Source organism: Anolis sagrei, chromosome X (genome assembly GCF_037176765.1).
Source record: "Anolis sagrei isolate rAnoSag1 chromosome X, rAnoSag1.mat, whole genome shotgun sequence".
Lineage (NCBI taxonomy): Eukaryota > Metazoa > Chordata > Lepidosauria > Squamata > Dactyloidae > Anolis > Anolis sagrei.
Window position 1 is genome coordinate 64,316,022 of NC_090034.1, and position 17,430 is coordinate 64,333,451.

The 17,430-nt window shown below is 44.7% G+C and overlaps 1 protein-coding gene across 13 annotated transcripts in view; it reads right to left on the reverse strand.

Annotated features, from left to right (window-relative positions):
• The window catches only part of PTPRU (protein tyrosine phosphatase receptor type U), a 173,140-nt gene that overhangs the window by 99,369 nt on the left and 56,341 nt on the right, over positions 1–17,430 (reverse strand). For 7 of the 13 annotated variants that reach the window (XM_060784674.2, XM_060784673.2, XM_060784671.2 and 4 more), the window contains exons 6-8: positions 15,826–16,000; positions 12,018–12,311; positions 438–746 (exon numbers count right to left, since the gene is read on the reverse strand). In XM_060784674.2, coding sequence (XP_060640657.2) covers positions 438–746; positions 12,018–12,311; positions 15,826–16,000 — 778 coding nt within the window. Of the gene's footprint in view, positions 1–437; positions 747–12,017; positions 12,312–15,825; positions 16,004–17,430 lie in introns of all 13 variants that reach the window. The other 6 variants (XM_060784670.2, XM_060784668.2, XM_060784667.2 and 3 more) reach the window with 1 other exon arrangement.

Sequence of the window (17,430 nt, forward strand, 5' to 3'; positions counted from 1 at the left end):
CCCTTATCTAGAAAGCACTGCACCCAGCCGACGTTGGATCTGGACCAAACTTGGTACACAGACCCAACATGGTCAAGTTTGAATACTGGTGGGGTTTGAGGTAAATGGGCCCACAATTTTGGCCAGAGTGAGCACTGCCTGCAGAAGCCAGAGATAAAAGGGGAAGCCTTTACCTTTGTTCTGTGTATTTGTGTGTCCTTGTTTCACTGTGCTAAAGGCACTGAATGTTTGTGTGTGTTGTAATCCGCTCTGGGTCCCCTCAAGGAAATAGAGCGGAATATAAATAAAGTGTTGTGGTCATTATTATTATTATTATTATTATTATTATTATTATTATTATTATCTTCACATGTATGTATTCAACTTGTCTTCCATTAGAGAGCAAAACGGTTGCCACCTCATCCAGCAGCCCAGCCCAATGCTTTTGAAAAACTCACAGTCTTCACTGGTCTGAAATGTCATCTCTTTGCTTTCCTTCCGCCCCTCGGGGTTCAAGAGGATGAGCTTGACATGGACATTTTTGTAAGGCAGGAGATCCTTGATGGTGAAGTGGTGGGCACCGCGCTCCACCTTCACACATTCCCGCATCGTCTGGTTGTGGCTGGCGCTTGATGCATAGTGATAGCAGAGGGTGACTGTGAACGTGTGGCAGCGGGTCAAGTTGTAGCCCAGAGGCTCCCACTGAAGTGTCAGCTGCCTGGACTGGATCTCAGCAAAGGCAAGTCCTTGTGGGGCCCTCATGGGTTCTGCCACAGAACAGAAAGACAACAGAATGAAAAATAGCAGAAGAAATACCATTCACTCTGGAAGCAAAATGCTAATGAATGAGAGCATGGTAAAGAGAACAACTGCCATCACTCACATTTCTAGCTCAAAGGTTCTGCCAACAAGCAGCAGAATAGGCATTGCCTCTCTCTATGCAGTTAAATCTATATAAATAAAAATGTAATGTTCGTTTGTGGGATTAAGAGAACTCAAAAACCACTGGACAAATTGACACCAAATTCGGACACAAGACACCTAACAACCCAATGTATGTCCTTCACTCAAAAAATTGATTTTGTCATTTGGGAGTTGTAGTTGCTGGGATTTATAGTTCACCTACAATCAAAGAGCATTCTGAACCCTACCAATTATGGAATTGAACCAAACTTGGCACACAGAACTCCGATGACCAACAGAAAATACTGGAAGAGTTTGGTGGGCAGTGTCCTTTGGTTTTGGAGTAGTAGTTTACCTACATCCAGAGATCACTGTAGACTCAAACAATGATGGATCTGGACCAAACTCTACACAAATACTCAATATGCCCAAATGTGAACTCAGATGGAGTTTGGGGAAAATAGACCCTGACATTTGGGATTTGTAGTTGCTGAGATTTATAGTTCACCTACAATCACAGAGCATTCTGAACCCCACCAACGGTGGAATTGGGCCAAACCTCCCACACAGAACCCCCATGTGGGCCACAGCAACGCGTGGCAGGGGATGGCTAGTAATCTATATAAATAAAAATGTAATGTTCGTTTGTGCTATTCACAGAACTCAGAAACCACTGGGGCAATTGACACCAAATTTGGACACAGTGTTCCTAACAACCCAATGTATGTTCTCCACTCAAAAAAACAATGAAAACAAAAAGCAGAAAGGACTTCTAAACTGTATGTTCACAAAGGAGAAACTGCATGTCTACCGAGACCCATGGCCACACGCCCCCTCCTCCTCCTCGTGGGGAAACAGCCGGCTGTTAAAGCCAGGCGCACGTGCCCGGCCACACACACACACACACACAAGCGAGTGGAGTGGAGGTGGAGGCTTGCCCGCATGCAGCCCCTTCTCTTCCCCTCCTATGTCAGGAGAGCAGTCTCCTCCTCCTTTGCCTGTTGGAAAGTGCCAGCAGCAGCAACAGAGTGCTCCACGCAAGGAAGAAGGGGGGGGGAGGAGGAGGGGGAGGAGAAGGGGGGAGGGGGAGGGGGAGGAGGCGAGGAAGGTCCACGGTGCTTGAATGAAGGACCTTCCTTCTCTCCCTCCCTTCACTTCTTTCCTCCCTTTCCTTTCTTTCCTTTTCTTCTTTCCTTCTCCTTCCTTTCCATCTTTCCCTCCTTCCCTTCCTTCCTGTCCTTCCTTTTTCCTTTCCTTCTTTTCCTTCCTCCCTCCCTTTCCTCTTTCTTTCCCTTTCTTCATTTCCTTCCCCTTCATTTCCTTCCCTCCCTCCTTTCTTCATCCCTCTCCTTTCTATCCCTCCTTCCTTCCTTCTCCTTCCTCCCTCCCTCCCTTCCTGTCCCTCCTTCTTTCTTTTCCTTCCTTCCCTTCTTTCCCTCACTCCCTTCCTCTTTCCTCCTTCCTTCCTGTCCCTCCTTCCTTCCTTCTTCCTTTCCTTCTTTCTATGTAAGATATAAATACAATATTAAATGGAAGGGACAGACAAGAAGTAACGAGAAAAGGAAGGAAAGAGGGAAGGAAGGAAGAAGAGAAGGAGGGAGGGAAAGAAGGAAAGAAAGAAAGATAGAGAAGCAAGGAAGGAGAGAAGGAAATAAAAAAAGTGAAAGGAAAAAGAGAGGGAAGGAAGGAGAGAAGGAACGAAAGATAGGGAAGGAAGGAAGGAGGGATGTAACCAAAGAGCAAAGAAAGGGAGGAAAGAAACAGGTAGAGATGGAAGAAGGATGAGAGATAGGGAAAGAAAAAGAGGAAAGGAAGGAAAGAGGGAAGGGAGGAGAGAAAGAGGAGGGGAAGGTTGGCCACAGAAACGCGTGGCGGGTACAGCTAGTCTATATAAATAAAAATGTAATGTTCGTTTGTGGGATTAACAGAACTCAAAAACCGCTGGACAAATTGACACCAAATTTGGACACAAGACACCTAACAACCCAATGTATGTCCCTCACTCAAAAAATTGATTTTGTCATTTGGGAGTTGTAGTTGCTGGATTTATAGTTCACCTACAATCACAGAGCATTCTGAATCCCACCAACAATAGAATTGGGCCAAACCTCCCACACAGAACCTCCATGTGAGCCACAGCAACGCGTGGCAGGGGGCGGCTAATGTTAAATATTTGGAACATTTCATAAACATTGAAACAGCACTAGCTGAAAACCCGGCGTAGCAGGAGATTCTGTGCAAATCTCTGGCAGAAGACCTGGACCAATAAAGTTACTCTCTTGGTTCCTTTTTTCTCTTTTTAAAATGTCTTGATTCTCTATTGCCATATTCATTAAAAACAGTGAAACAAGTCTGTATACATGTGTATATGCCTGAACTAATACAATACTTCCCAACACTAGACCAGGCATGGGCCAACTTCAGCCCTCCAGGTGTTTTATTTATTAATTATTTATTTGCTGTATTTGTATACTGCCTTTCGCCGACTCAAGGTGGTTTACAGGCAGCAAGTCAATACACATAATATCAAAATGCACATAAAACATTAAATACAATATGAAACCACAACAGAAACAATAAGAAACAGCCAGGAGACAGGTGTTTTTAAAGTCTCCTTTCTCCTTTTAGCTGCCTTGGAGGGGGGGGGAGCAGCAGGCTTTCCTCCTTCTCCTCCTGAGGTAGCAGGCAGATGTAGTAAGCAACAGCCAGGAGACAGGTGTTTTTAAAGTCTCTTCCTCAGTCCCCTTTCTTTTCTTAGCTGGCCGGGGGGGGGGGGGGAGAAGCAGCAGGATTTCCTCCTTCTCCTCCTGAGGTGGCAGGCAGATGTAGTAAGCAACAGCCAGGAGACAGGTGTTTTTAAAGTCTCTTCCTCAGTCCCCTTTCTTTTCTTAGCTGGCCGGGGGGGGGGGGGGGAGAAGCAGCAGGATTTCCTCCTTCTCCTCCTGAGGTGGCAGGCAGATGTAGTAAGCAACAGCCAGGAGACAGGTGTTTTTAAAGTCTCTTCCTCAGTCCCCTTTCTTTTCTTAGCTGGCTGGGGGGGGGGGGGAGAAGCAGCAGGATTTCCTCCTTCTCCTCCTGAGGTGGCAGGCAGATGTAGTAAACAACAGCCAGGAGACAGGTGTTTTTAAAGTCTCTTCCTCAGTCCCCTTTCTTTTCTTAGCTGGCTGGGGGGGGGGGGGGAAGCAGTAGGATTTCCTCCTTCTCCTCCTGAGGTAGCAGGCAGATGTAGTAAACAACAGCCAGGAGACAGGTGTTTTTAAAGTCTCTTCCTCAGTCCCCTTTCTTTTCTTAGCTGGCTGGGGGGGGGGGGGAAGCAGTAGGATTTCCTCCTTCTCCTCCTGAGGTGGCAGGCAGATGTAGTAAGCAACAGCCAGGAGACAGGTGTTTTTAAACTCTCTTCCTCAGTCCCCTATCTTTTCTTAGCTGGCTGGGGGGGGGGGGAGAAGCAGGATTTCCTCCTCCTCCTCCTGAGGTGGCAGGCAGATGAGTAAGCAACAGCCAGGAGACAGGTGGACTTCAATCCCCACCATTCCTAACAGCCTTAGGCTGAGGGGAGAAAGGAAAGGGCCTGAGGCTGTTAGGAATGGTGGAAGTTGAAGTCCAAAACACCCAGAGGACTGAAGTTCACCCATGCCTGATTATACAATATTCATGCTTGGTTATGCTCTCCCCTCCTCCCATTTAGTGACTTCCCGCCCCAAAATAGGTTGGAGACATTCACATATAACTCTGTTCTTCCTTCATTGTTTCTTTCATTTCATTGTTCTGTTCTTTCTTCATTGTTTTTTTCCCTTCTTCCTTTTGGCCTGATATTTATTATTTATAAATTCCCTACATAGAATGTAACAGGTTAAATTATGAAGCCTTCTATACAAACTATGCTTTCTTTCTTTTTTACATAGTTTAGAAATGGTTCCCAGTCCTTAATAAAGAATGTCACATTGAGGAGAAAGGGGGAATCTTGTTGTCTAGTACTCTGGACACGGAGCAATAGATTAAATTACAGGAAAGGAAATTCCTCCTGAACATTCAGAAGAACTTCCTGATAGTAAGAGCTGCTCAGCAGTGGATTATGCTGCCTGGGAGTGTGGAGGAGTCTCCTTCTCTGAAGGTTTTTAAGCAGGGAGTGGGTGGCCATCTGTTGGGGGTGCTTTGATTGTGTGTCCTTGCACAGCAGGGGGTTGGGCTGGATGGCCCCATCTCTTCCAGCTCCATGACTCCATGATTCCTCTTTGTACAGTTTGGAAACATTACTTGTCTGGGTTTCTTTTTTTCATGTCAGGAGCGACTTGAGAAACTGCAAGTCACTTCTGATGTGGGAGAATTAGCTGCCTGCAAGGATGTTGCCTGGATGTTTGATGTTTCACCATCCTTGTGAGAGGCTTCTCTCATGTCCCCGCATGGGAAGCTGGAGCTCACCTAGGGAGCTCGACCCACTACCCCCGGATTGGAATTGGTCCTGCCAACACCAGGGTTTAACGCATTGCACCACTGGGGGTTCCTACTTGTCTTGAGTACAATTCCCAGAACCCCTCCGCTGTACACATGGTAAGGGCCTCCAATCGATGAAGAAATCTGAAAATACTCAGCCCAGAAAGTAATGAAAGAAAGGAGATTCTATCTGAACATTAGGAAGAACTTCCTGACTGTGAGAGCCGTTCAGCAGTGGAACTCTCTGCCCCGGAGTGTGGTGGAGGCTCCTTCTTTGGAGGCTTTTAAACAGAGGCTGGATGGCCATCTGTCAGGGGTGCTTTGAATGCAATATTCCTGCTTCTTGGCATGGGGTTGGACTGGATGGCCCATGAGGTCTCTTCCAACTCTATGATTCTATGAAAAGCAGACGCACAGGCAGCATCCCTGACCTCCAAAGAGGCAATTAGGGTGACCTTGGAGCATGAGATGTTGTCACTACGGGGCTTGCTCTGTTCACATAGAGCAGTAAGGCAACATGTCATGTCAGGCAATCACCCAGATTTATTTCCCATAAGGTTATGCCCATTAAGCAGGAGGCAGAGAGAGGCCCGCACGCATTTGTGCTCCTTCAAAACGCACAGCACTGTTGGTGACAGCTGACCTCCAGGCAGGGCTTCCCAGGTCTCCGTTTTTAAGTTTAGCTTTAATTATTATTATTATTATTATTATTATTATTATTATTATTATTAATTTATATACCGCTCTATCTCCCTGAGGGGACTCAGAGCGGTTCCCAGGTAAAAAATCACAGAACATACAAAGTAAAAACAACATAACCATAAGATAAAAAAAAACAAAATATGCATAAAAATTGTCACCATAAAACACACATATATTAAAAATAATCCTGCCTGTTCAAGGCAATTAAAAAAAAAATAAAGGCTGGCCCAAGATTTGTGCAAGCCCAAAAATTCTAGGGGGCCCGGGAATTAAATGCAATGCTATGGCAGGCAAAAATGATATTAGGTACAGGTCTGTGGCTGTTCATTCCAGGGCCGACTAGAGGAAATGATCTCGGTAATTGGTAGGAAGAATAAGGCCGTATTTGACAATGACACCACTCTGATGGCCGAAAGCGAGGAGGAGCTGAGGAGCCTCCTAATCAAGGTGAAAGAAGAAAGCGCAAAAGCCGGGTTGCAGCTAAACATCAAAAAAACCAAGATTATGGCAACAAGAATGATTGACAACTGGAAAATAGAGGGAGAAAATGTGGAGGCCGTGACAGACTTTGTATTTCTAGGTGCAAAGATTACTGCAGATGCAGACTGTGGCCAGGAAATCAGAAGACGCTTACTTCTTGGGAGGAGAGCAATGTCCAGTCTCGATAAAATAGTAAAGAGTAGAGACATCACTCTGGCAACAAAGATCCGCATAGTCAAAGCCATGGTATTCCCTGTAGTAACCTATGGATGTGAGAGCTGGACCTTAGGGAAGGCTGAGCGAAGGAAGATAGATGCTTTTGAGCTGTGGTGCTGGAGGAAAGTCCTGAGAGTGCCTTGGACTGCGAGAAGATCCAACCAGTCCATCCCCCAGGAAATAAAGCCCGACTGCTCATTGCAGGGAAGGATAGTAGAGGCCAAGATGAAGTACTTTGGCCACATCATGAGGAGACAGCAAAGCCTAGAGAAGACAATTATGCTGGGGAAAGTAGAAGGCAAAAGGAAGAGGGGCCGACCAAGGGCAAGATGGATGGATGGCATCCTTGAAATGACTGGACTGACCTTGAAGGAGCTGGGGGTGGTGACGGCCGACAGGGAGCTCTGGCGTGGGGTGGTCCATGAGGTCACGAAGAGTCGGAGACGACTGAACGAATGACTGAACAAAGGGCTGAGTTAGAACTGGACATTTTCAAAGGCTTGTTGAAACCACCAGGTCTTCAAGCTCTTACGAAAGGAGGGGAGGGATGGGGCCTGTCTTATTTCCCTTGGAAGGACATTCCAGAGGCGGGGGGCCACCACTGAGAAGGCCCTCTCTCTCGTCCCCACCAAACGCACTTGAGACGGTAGTGGGACCGAGAGGAGGGCCTCCCTGGAAGATCTTAAGAGTTCGCGCCGGTTCACAGACCCATCTTTAAACCTCTTTTGCTGTCCTCTGACATTTTCCATTCTTGAGTCCAAAGTAAAGTAACTGCTTTGGGAGACAGGGATCTTTGGGCATTCGGACAGTGTGGCCTTGACTCCAATGGAGCTGATGGCAGAGAATCGTTGTCTAAATTCTGGTGCTCTTTACTTCTTCCAGAACATTGACGGCCAGCTGCAAAAACAATGCCAGACTTCCAAAGGTGTCCACAGAGCCAGGGTATTCTGGAAAGGATTTTTTTTTAAAAAAAAAAAACTTGTCTTCCCAGAACTTTTTGCTTTCAAGAAACCTCCTACAAGAAAGAAACTGAAGACATTACTCCTTGGAGGCAATAGCCTTCCCTTTCTAACAGCGCAGTGGCTACTTGGTCTGCCTCTTCTTGCCTTGGCTGCACCCACAGCCATTTTGCTACTGTTGCTACATCATTCTCCGTATTAGTGTATGAGCAACGGACAACAGGTTGAGCAGAAGAAGGTGGTGTATCCAACTCCATTCTTTTCTTTGCAAGTAAAATGAATATATATAATGTAAAATCTATATAAATAAAAATGTAATGTTCGTTTGTGGGATTAACATAACTCAAAAACCACTGGACGAATTGCCACCAAATTTGGACACAAGACACCTACTACCCCAAGGAGTGACCATCACTTAAAAAAAACTGTTTTTGTCATTTGGGATTTGTAGCTGCTGGGATTTACAGTTCACCTACAATCAAAGAGCATTCTGAACACCAACGATGGAATTGAACCAATCTTGGCACATAGGACTCCCATGACCAACAGAAAATTCTGGAAGGTTTTGGTGGGCATTGACCTTGAGTTTGGGAGTTGTAATTCACCTACATCTAGTGGACTCAAACAAGGATGGATCTGGACCAAACTTGGAACGAATACTCCATATGCCCAAATGTGAACTCAGATGGAGTTTGGGGAAAACAGACCCTGACATTTGGAAGTTGTAGTCACTGGGATTTATAGTTCACCTACAAAGAGCATTCTGAACCCCACCAATAACAGAATTCCCACACAGAACCCCCATGACCAACAGAAAATACTTAAGGCCATCCATACCAACTCCCTTCACCAGGGCAAGAAAACGTAATCAAAGCTCTCCTGACAAAGAGCCATCCAGCCATAGATATAGATAGATAAGATTCACACACAGAGATATAGTATCATAGATTTGAAAGGGACCCCCTAAAGAAGGACAATGATATGTTGCATGTTCCAGAGTAGGCAAATCAGACAAAGAAGCAGCAAAAATACTGTTTACCCACAAGCATAAAGAAATTACATATATCAGACACCAAAACTTTCTCATTACTTTATTTTCCAGATCACCAGACTGGGCCACAGCAACGCGTGGCAGGGAATGGCTAGTGATAAATATAATGTTTAATTTTGCCCCCTTCTATAGACGTTACCACATGCATATTTATAGAGATTTGTGCCTCTTTTTAAGTAGTGTTAAGGGCAATTTCATTTGCAATCATAATATCTCAAACTCTGCAATTAGACTACATTCAATAAGTGACTATTTCAATGGCACCATTTGCAATCTAGAAGTCCAGACATTGTTCCTTTGAAAGCTCTTAATGCATAAGCTTCACTCCAGTTTTTGTTGGGCAAGAGGACTCACATTGGCCGACTCAGAAGGACTGGATGAGCCTGGAAAGACAAAGCATTGACTTGTACCTACATTTGGGATAAGGAAAGATGAACAGAGGACACGAAGCTTTTAAACAGAGGCTGGATGGCCATCTGTCAGGGGTGATTTGAATGCAATATTCCTGCTTCTTGGCAGGGGGTTGGACTGGATGGCCCATGAGGTCGCTTCCAACTCTTTGATTCTATGATTCTATGCTAACAAGCCTTTTTGACAACCAAGCTCCATTTGGGGATTCCCAGCCAAGACAACAGAAAGAGTTTTGATCGTGCCTCCTCCAAGGCGATCCAGTTCACGGTGCCGAGAATCATCTCTGTAGGGAGAGGATTTGCATCAATGGAGCCAAGTCCAAGAAAGGATGAAGTGACACTACAGTGGAGGAAATGCTGCATGAATCTATGACTGGAGAAAAGCCAGTTCACAACAGAGCCAGGTACTTTAGCTGATGCAGTTTGGGGCAGCTGAACACCCCAGACCTTTTGCAGCCTTTGCCATCGCGTGCAGCAAAGAGATTGACATAGCTTCCTAAACCCAGAGTATTTTTTGCTTAAAAGCCATCAGAATGTGTGGCCTGGGGAAAGAAAGGAGCATGCCTATCATAAGCAGCTCAAGAAATTCTATTATTAACCACCAGAGCACAAACGTCTCAGAACTGTGGAGACTCACAGATACCAGCATGGATCACAACATTAATGTGTTTTAAGGCGTTGATTTTTTTAAAAAACGAATGGACAAAATGATATGCATTTTCCCAATGCCACCAATGTGTTTTTCACCTAGGAGTCCATCAAATGGATGGGGAGAAAGCAGGGGAAAGCGGAGAGAACTATCTTACTCCACTTAGGCAGGAAAAACGAAATGCAAAGATACAGAATGGGGGACAATGCCTGGATCGAGAGCAGTACGTGTGAAAAAGATCTTGGAGTCCTCGTGGACAGCAAGTTAAACATGAGCCAACAATGTCATGTGGCGGCAAAAAAAGCCAATGGGATTTTGGCCTGCATCAATAGTGTCTAGATTTAGGGAAGTAATGCTACCCCTCTGTTCTGCCTTGATTAGACCACACCTGGAATATTGTATCCAATTCTGGGCACCAGAATTGAAGAGAGATATTGACAAATTGGAATATGTCCAGAGGAGGGTGACTAAAATGATCAAGGGTCTGGAGAACAAGCCCTATGAGGAGTGGCTTAAAGAGCAGGCATGTTTAGCCTGAAGAAGAGAAAGCTGAGAGGAGACATGATAGCCATATATAAATATGTGAGAGGAAGTCACAGGGAGGAGGGAACAAGCTTGTTTTCTGCTTCCCTGGAGACTAGGACGCGGAACAATGGCTTCAAACTACAAGAAAGGAGATTCCATCTGAACATTAGGAAGAATTTCCTGACTATGAGAGCTGTTCAGCAGTGGAACTCTCTGCCCCGAAGTGTGGTGGAGGCTCCTTCTTTGGAAGCTTTTAAACAGAGGATGGATGGCCATCTGTCAGGGGTGCTTTGAATGCAATATTCCTGCTTCTTGGCAGGGGGTTGGACTGGATGGCCCATGAGGTCTCTTCCAATTCTATGATTCTATGAATGCACAAACTTCTGCTGCATCTTGCTTTCTCTCTCTCTAAAGTCTCAGCTGCAGGCACTGAAAATGAAGCTGTAGCCCTGAACCCTCTCCTTCTTAAAATGCACCTCACTGGCAATTGTGCATTAGTACTGACATGATTTGAGAAGTAAAGTAGAAGTGCAAAAGCAGAGTATCACACACAGAAATGTTAACACACAATTCCAAAATGGTGTGGAGTCTTATGCTACAATTCTTCATGTTCTAGGGGACAGCAGCAACTGTAGCATAGAAAAGCTACAATGCTATAATTCTTCATGCTCTAGTTCCCAAGACAAGAGTGACCGCTTCCTTGCAAAACAAGGCTAGGAACTTGTGGACCTCCAGATGTAGTCAGTTTCCATTTCTATCACATCTAGCCAAGTTAGACAGTTGGGTGGATTGATGGGACTATCAGTCAATCAGCATCAATCAGTATGCATGCCCAGTGTGGAACACATCTCACCACAATAAAACAGTAGATGTGGCTCTTAATAAGACATGCCGCTTTATCACGGGGTATCTGCGCCCTACATCACTGGAGAAATTACACTGTTTAGCCGGTGTAATTTCTCCACCTGACATCCGCCAGGTGGATCTGCCATTGCACCACCTGACATCCGCCAGGAAGTAACAGCCAATAGTGAAAGGACCAAGACAGAGACATCTCCAGCTCATCCCTTGTTTGGGTATCAGCCAGCACGTCAACAACTTAAATCAAGAAATAGTTTTCTAAGATATACAGAGACACTCACTGGAAGACCTCAGCAAGTGAGAGTCCAAAAGTGGCATGCTCAAACCCAGAACCTCTATCAATGGCTGATACCAAATGAGAGATTCCCTCCTGGACACACAAAAAACTGGGCAACTTGGAAGGCGCTGAACAGACTGCGCTCTGGCACCACGAGATGCAGAGCTAACCTTAAGAAATGGGGCTACAAAGTGGAATCCACAACATGCGAGTGTGGAGAAGAGCAAACAACAGACCACCTGCTGCAATGCAACCTACATGCACAATGGAGGACCTGCTTGCAGCAACACCAGAGGCACTCCAAGTGGCCAGATACTGGTCAAAGGACATTTAATCAACTACCAAGCTTGCAAACTTTGTGTTTTGTTTGTTTGTTAAAAAATGCAATACAACTGTTTGGTTTGCTCCTGACACGATAAATAAAAGCATTAAAAAACCACAGGTTCTGGCCTTTTGCCAAAGAGTCCTTTCAGTGAAATGTTGCCCTTCACTGTATCTTTTAGACATGCTAGATATCTGACCAAGGAGCTTCCCAATAGAGGAAATCTATTTGAAAAAGCACACAAGCTCCTACCTGCACATTTTGTCCTGCTGATGAGAGGAGGCCCTGCTTTGCCCATGCCTCCTTCCCCTGGTCGAGTGAGCAGGACGCTGATTTCGTATTCCGTGTCAGGATCCAGGTGCCATAACTTGTACGTCTGCATATTGACAGCATGGACTTCTGACCACGGTCCAGAGGTCATGCGGTACTCAATTTCTTTCCTTACGATAGGGCCATCCCCAGTGATGGAGTTGGTGTTGAGCTGAATGATCAGGTATGTCGAGCCTGCTCTCAGTAGCTGTGGTGGGGCAATGGGTGTGGGGGGCTCTGTGAAAAATGGCATACAAGCAGTGAGCGGGTTGGATTGTCTTATAACATGGCCATCAAAATGCAGTTGGAGGCAAGGTTTGCCCTGGCCTAAAATGAACAGCTGTAGAAATATCCTGTTAGTAAATTGACCCAAGCCAATGTAATACAATAACTAGAGGGAGTCCCAGGTTCATGTCTCCATTGGCCACTTCAATATGTGTGCATATATAAATCATTCTCCCCGCATTTTCAGCATTGAAAAGCAAAACAGAAGCTTCACAGGTTCCTGTGCTTTGCTGTCAGGAGTTTTTAATACTGGTGACCAGATTTTGTTCATTTTCATGGTTGCCAGTATTAAAAAAAAACACCAGAATCAAGACAGTAAATAAGGGACACCACTCAGGAACAGGAGAGCTCCAAACAGCAAGCTATCAACACCTCCCAAATAGAGGATGCCTCCAGGCAACAGAGGCCAGGGCACCTCCAGGTATCCTCCTTGGTTGACTTTGCAAACTTCATGGCTACTAAAATGCTAATTCAAGCTTGCCAATTGCAACATTTGTTGGAAATAGCAACCTTCTACAAGCCTCCTTGGAGGGAAGGATACTAGAGACAAAGTTGAAGTACTTTGGCCACATCATGAGGAGACAGCAAAGCCTAGAGAAGACAATTATGCTGGGGAAAGTGGAAGGTAAAAGGAAGAGGGGCCGACCAAGGGCAAGATGGATGGATGGATGGCATCCTTGAAGTGACTGGACTGACCTTGAAGGAGCTGGGGGTGGTGACGGCCGACAGGGAGCTCTGGCGTGGGCTGCTCCATGAGGTCACGAAGAGTCGGAGACGACTGAACGAATGGACAACAACAACAACAAGCCTCCTACACTACTTATGTGTTATGTATATAAATCAGATGCCTTACTGCATTGCGTATGAAGCTTTCCTTAACTCTATGTTGTGAGAGGGGCTGCAGACCATGTGACCAGATCTGGGACTATTCAGGACTCTGACTCTATTTTAGAAAGGCAGAAGCCATTTGACCAGTGGTTCTCAACTTGGGGTCCCCAGATGTTTTTGGCCTTCAGTTCCCAGAAATCCTAACAGCTGGTAAACTGGCTGGGATTTCTGGGAGTTGTAGGCCAAAAACATCTGGGGACCCCAGGTTGAGAACCACTGCATTAGACTTTCAATGTAGAGACTTCAGTAGAAACAGTATGCTGAATACATGCAGTGTGTGACTAAACCAACTATGTCATTTTAACGAAGACTACTTATTTTTGGTCTCTTGAGAGCATTATTCAAACCAAGATGTTTTAAGGGAGAGTAGATGTTTCTGGGCAACTGAAAGAAATGTCTGAAAGAACTTTGTGCTCTATACACACACACACACATGTGTGTGTGTGTGTGTATAAATCTTTATTTATACCCCGCCACCATCTCCCGAAGGGACTGGGATGGCTCACAAAGCACTCAAAGGTGCAAACATGCAATATACAAAAAGTGCAAAGACAACAACACAAAGCAACAAGAACAAATATAATCACAAAACTCCCCTGATGAAGATCAATAAAATGCAACAATAGCTGCAGAATATAAAACAAACTGCAATCAATATATGTTTTGATGCACTGGTACATCTTTGTTCCTAACAGTTCAAAGCAATATCTAGGTATTTCAGTTTATCAGCTGAAGGCCTGTCCAGACAGTACTTTTACCCCAGGAGCTCCACAACAAACAGGAGGGTGGCCAAACGCCATTCCCTATAAATGCGGAAGCAATCACTACAAACAGCAAAAAGCACAAGATTTTCAGGTGCAGGAATATCCCAGTTCTGAGCCGAAAATCCGCACCTTTGAATGTCTGTATGTCCCTGCACTTGGAAAAAACGGGGATTTTATCTGGGTTTATTGCCGGGTTTTAGATGTTTTTCCTGATTGGTCGGTCCCTAAAAAGAAGGTGACAGTTGAGAAGAAGTCGAAAACTTTGTTTGTGTGCCAGAAACTTCATGAAGCGTGTGGAGGGCACATTTTCTCTGGCCAGGACAAAGTTGTGGCCCCCTGATCAACACTGTACATCTTTTCACAATAAGCAATCAGGAACACAAACGTATAACCTAGGAACAACAATCTGTTGTTCCATGCCAGAAGTACACAACCAAATCTGTCTGCACAGATGCCAGGCAGGCAGGCAGGCTCTAAAAAGTGTCAATAATGACAAAGTTCTATTCCTGGCTTGAAAGTGTTTGTTCCTGTTTGATTGTGTAGTGCTGACTTGGGCAGAAGTTGTCCTAGCCCATTAAATTTGTTTGTGTGTCAAAAACTTCATGAAACATATAGCTTGCAAAGTTTCTGCAGCCATTACAAAAAACGGGACTTTTGCGACTATTCGATTCTTCGCATATTCGTATCTTTTTGTTTTTAAAATTCCACCGAAGTTTCTGGTGGATGTCCTGTGGCAGCCATTTTGGGGGCAGCAAAATCCTGGGACAAAGCAGCAAGCGTGGACGACAGAGGCAAAAATCCCGGGACATCTTCTCAGGTCCCAGGTTTTTTTGTTTGTTTTTTTTTGGCCTTGACTAAAGAACGTGAACCATCCTGAGAAACCTAATTGCCTTGCATGAATACTAGTGGATATATTATTTACCATAAAGAGAAGGTTAACACAAGCAAGTTTTTAACTCTTCTCAAGGAGATTCCATTTCCCAAAAGTTTATGGTGAATGCCATTTTCCAAAAGGTTATGATCTAAAAAGTCATGCCTTTCTAAAATAATTCACACTTGCTTCAAAAGACAAGGGTTCTTCCACACCGGACATTATTCCACAGATAGATAGATAGATAGATAGATAGATAGATAGATAGATAGACAGACAGACAGACACACATGTCATTGTTTATTGATGCGTAATTACTTAGTATATTATTGTGTTAATTGTTTTAAATGGTTTGTATGATGCTAGCATTGAATTTTTGCTCCTGCTGTTGTTAACCGCGTTGAGTCGCCTACGGGCTGAGCACCTGCGGTATACAAATAAAGTAAATAAAATAAATAAATAAATGTCAGGACCCAGTTTCCAGGGCCTTGGTTTTGGCGCCAGGAACCAGGGTTCTGACGTAGGACACTGATAAGACATATGCAGCTGCTGACCCTGAAAGAAAACGGCCAGCGGTTTGGCGGTTGAATTACGCGGGGTTTTGTGCTTGGTGGGAAAACATTTTTGAGTAAGGGGGAGCCGGCAGGCGCCAGGCAATCTCATCTTTTTGCATGTCTATGTTTCCAGCAGTAAAGTTTCTCTTTGATATCAGAGCGTGGTGCTGTGTTTTCACTGGGAGCAGCCGCTGTGAGCTGACACACACACATTCTACTTGCCTCACTGCCAACAGAACCTCTGCCATTAGCCCCAGATGCAGGTGAAACGTCAGGAGAGAATGATGCTTGGAACATGGCCAGACAGGCCAGGAAACTCATAGCAACCCAGTGATTCTGGTCATGAAAGCCTTTGACAACACATAGTCCTAATGAACAGTGATTCATACCTTTCACAATCAGTTCTGCAAAGTTGGAGACACCAGACCCCCTGCTGGACTGCGTGACACAGCGATAGAAATCCTGGTCTCCCTTGGAAACTTTCTCCAGCTGAAAGGTAGCCATGAATCTCCGATGGCTGATGTGTTTCACTGAAGCAGCAAGGACAGTCTCTCCATCCTGCCTCTGCTGTTCAGAATTGGAATAAATAAACAGATACAGAAATAAATGGCCCCGCCAAGGAAGGAGTTATTAGATTCCTCGCGTCTTTTGTGGGATTACAATATCTTTGACACACAGAGCCTCTTTGATCCTTCTTGCCTTTCAATCTTTCCTTTTACAAGCCCAGTTCTGTATACAGCTGCACAGGAAAAACACATCTCCATCAAAGATTGAACCATGTTGTCATGGACAAAAATGGGAGTTCAACAGGGCACACCAAAACTTCGTTAAAACGCAACTCTCGGTGGAGACAGATTTTCTTTTCAGTGGTAATATTACAGCTAGAACCAAAGTGCCAGTGTGCTAATGTAAGAATGCAACACAGTTGATCGGATTAAATATGTATTCAGACTTGGCTCTGTGCTTCCTGATTTGAGAACTTAGGCTTGGTAGTGTTGTAATATTTTAATGGCTAATATTTTAATCTATATATAAATAAAAATGTAATGTTCGTTTGTGGGATTAACAAAACTCAAAAACCACTGGGGGAATTGACACCAAATTTGGACACAAGACACCTAACAACCCAATGTATGTCCTTCACTCATAAATAACACTGAAAAACACAGCAGAAGGGACGTAAAAAGCCCCAAAAAGCTAAATGACAAAAAGCTAAATGACAATACAGAAAAAAGGGAAGAAAGAGAGAGGGAAGGGGAGGAAAAAAAGAAAAAAAAAGAAATAAAAGAAAGAGGAAGGGAGGGAAAAAAAAGAAGGAAATGGAGAAAGAAGCATGGAAGCAAAGAGAGAAGGAAGGAAGGAAAGAGGTAGAGAAGGAAGAAAGGGGAAAAAGAGGGAGGGAAGAAAAAAGGGGGAAGGAAGAAAAGTTAGAGAAGGAAAGAAAAAGGGAAAGAAGGAAGGAAAGAGGGAGCGAAGGAAGGGGGGGAGATGTAGAGAAAGAGGGAGGGAAGGAAAGAAGGAAAGAGAAGGGAGAAAAGAGAGACAGAAGAAGAGAAAGAAAAAGGGGAAAGGAAGGAAAGAGATAGAGAAGGAAGGAAGAAGAGAGGGAAAAGGGGAAGGAAAGAGGGAGTGAAGGAAGGAGGGAAAGAAGGAGAGAAAGAGGGTTGGCCACAGCAACGCGTGGCGGGTACAGCTAGTCTATATAAATAAAAATGTAATGTTTGTGGGATTAACATAACTCAAAAACCGCTGGACGTAGCATTTGTTGGATTTTCTTGGTGGGTTTGTAGATAATGTACAAACAATCTACAAACCCACCAAGAAAATCCAACAAATGCTACATTCAGCAAAGGACAAGAGGGATCCCCTCACCTCTGCAGGAGTCTACCGTATACCATGCAGCTGAGGACAAGTCTACATAGGGACTACCAAACGCAGCATTGCCCAAACACGAATCAAGGAACATGAAAGGCACTGCAGACTACTTCAACCAG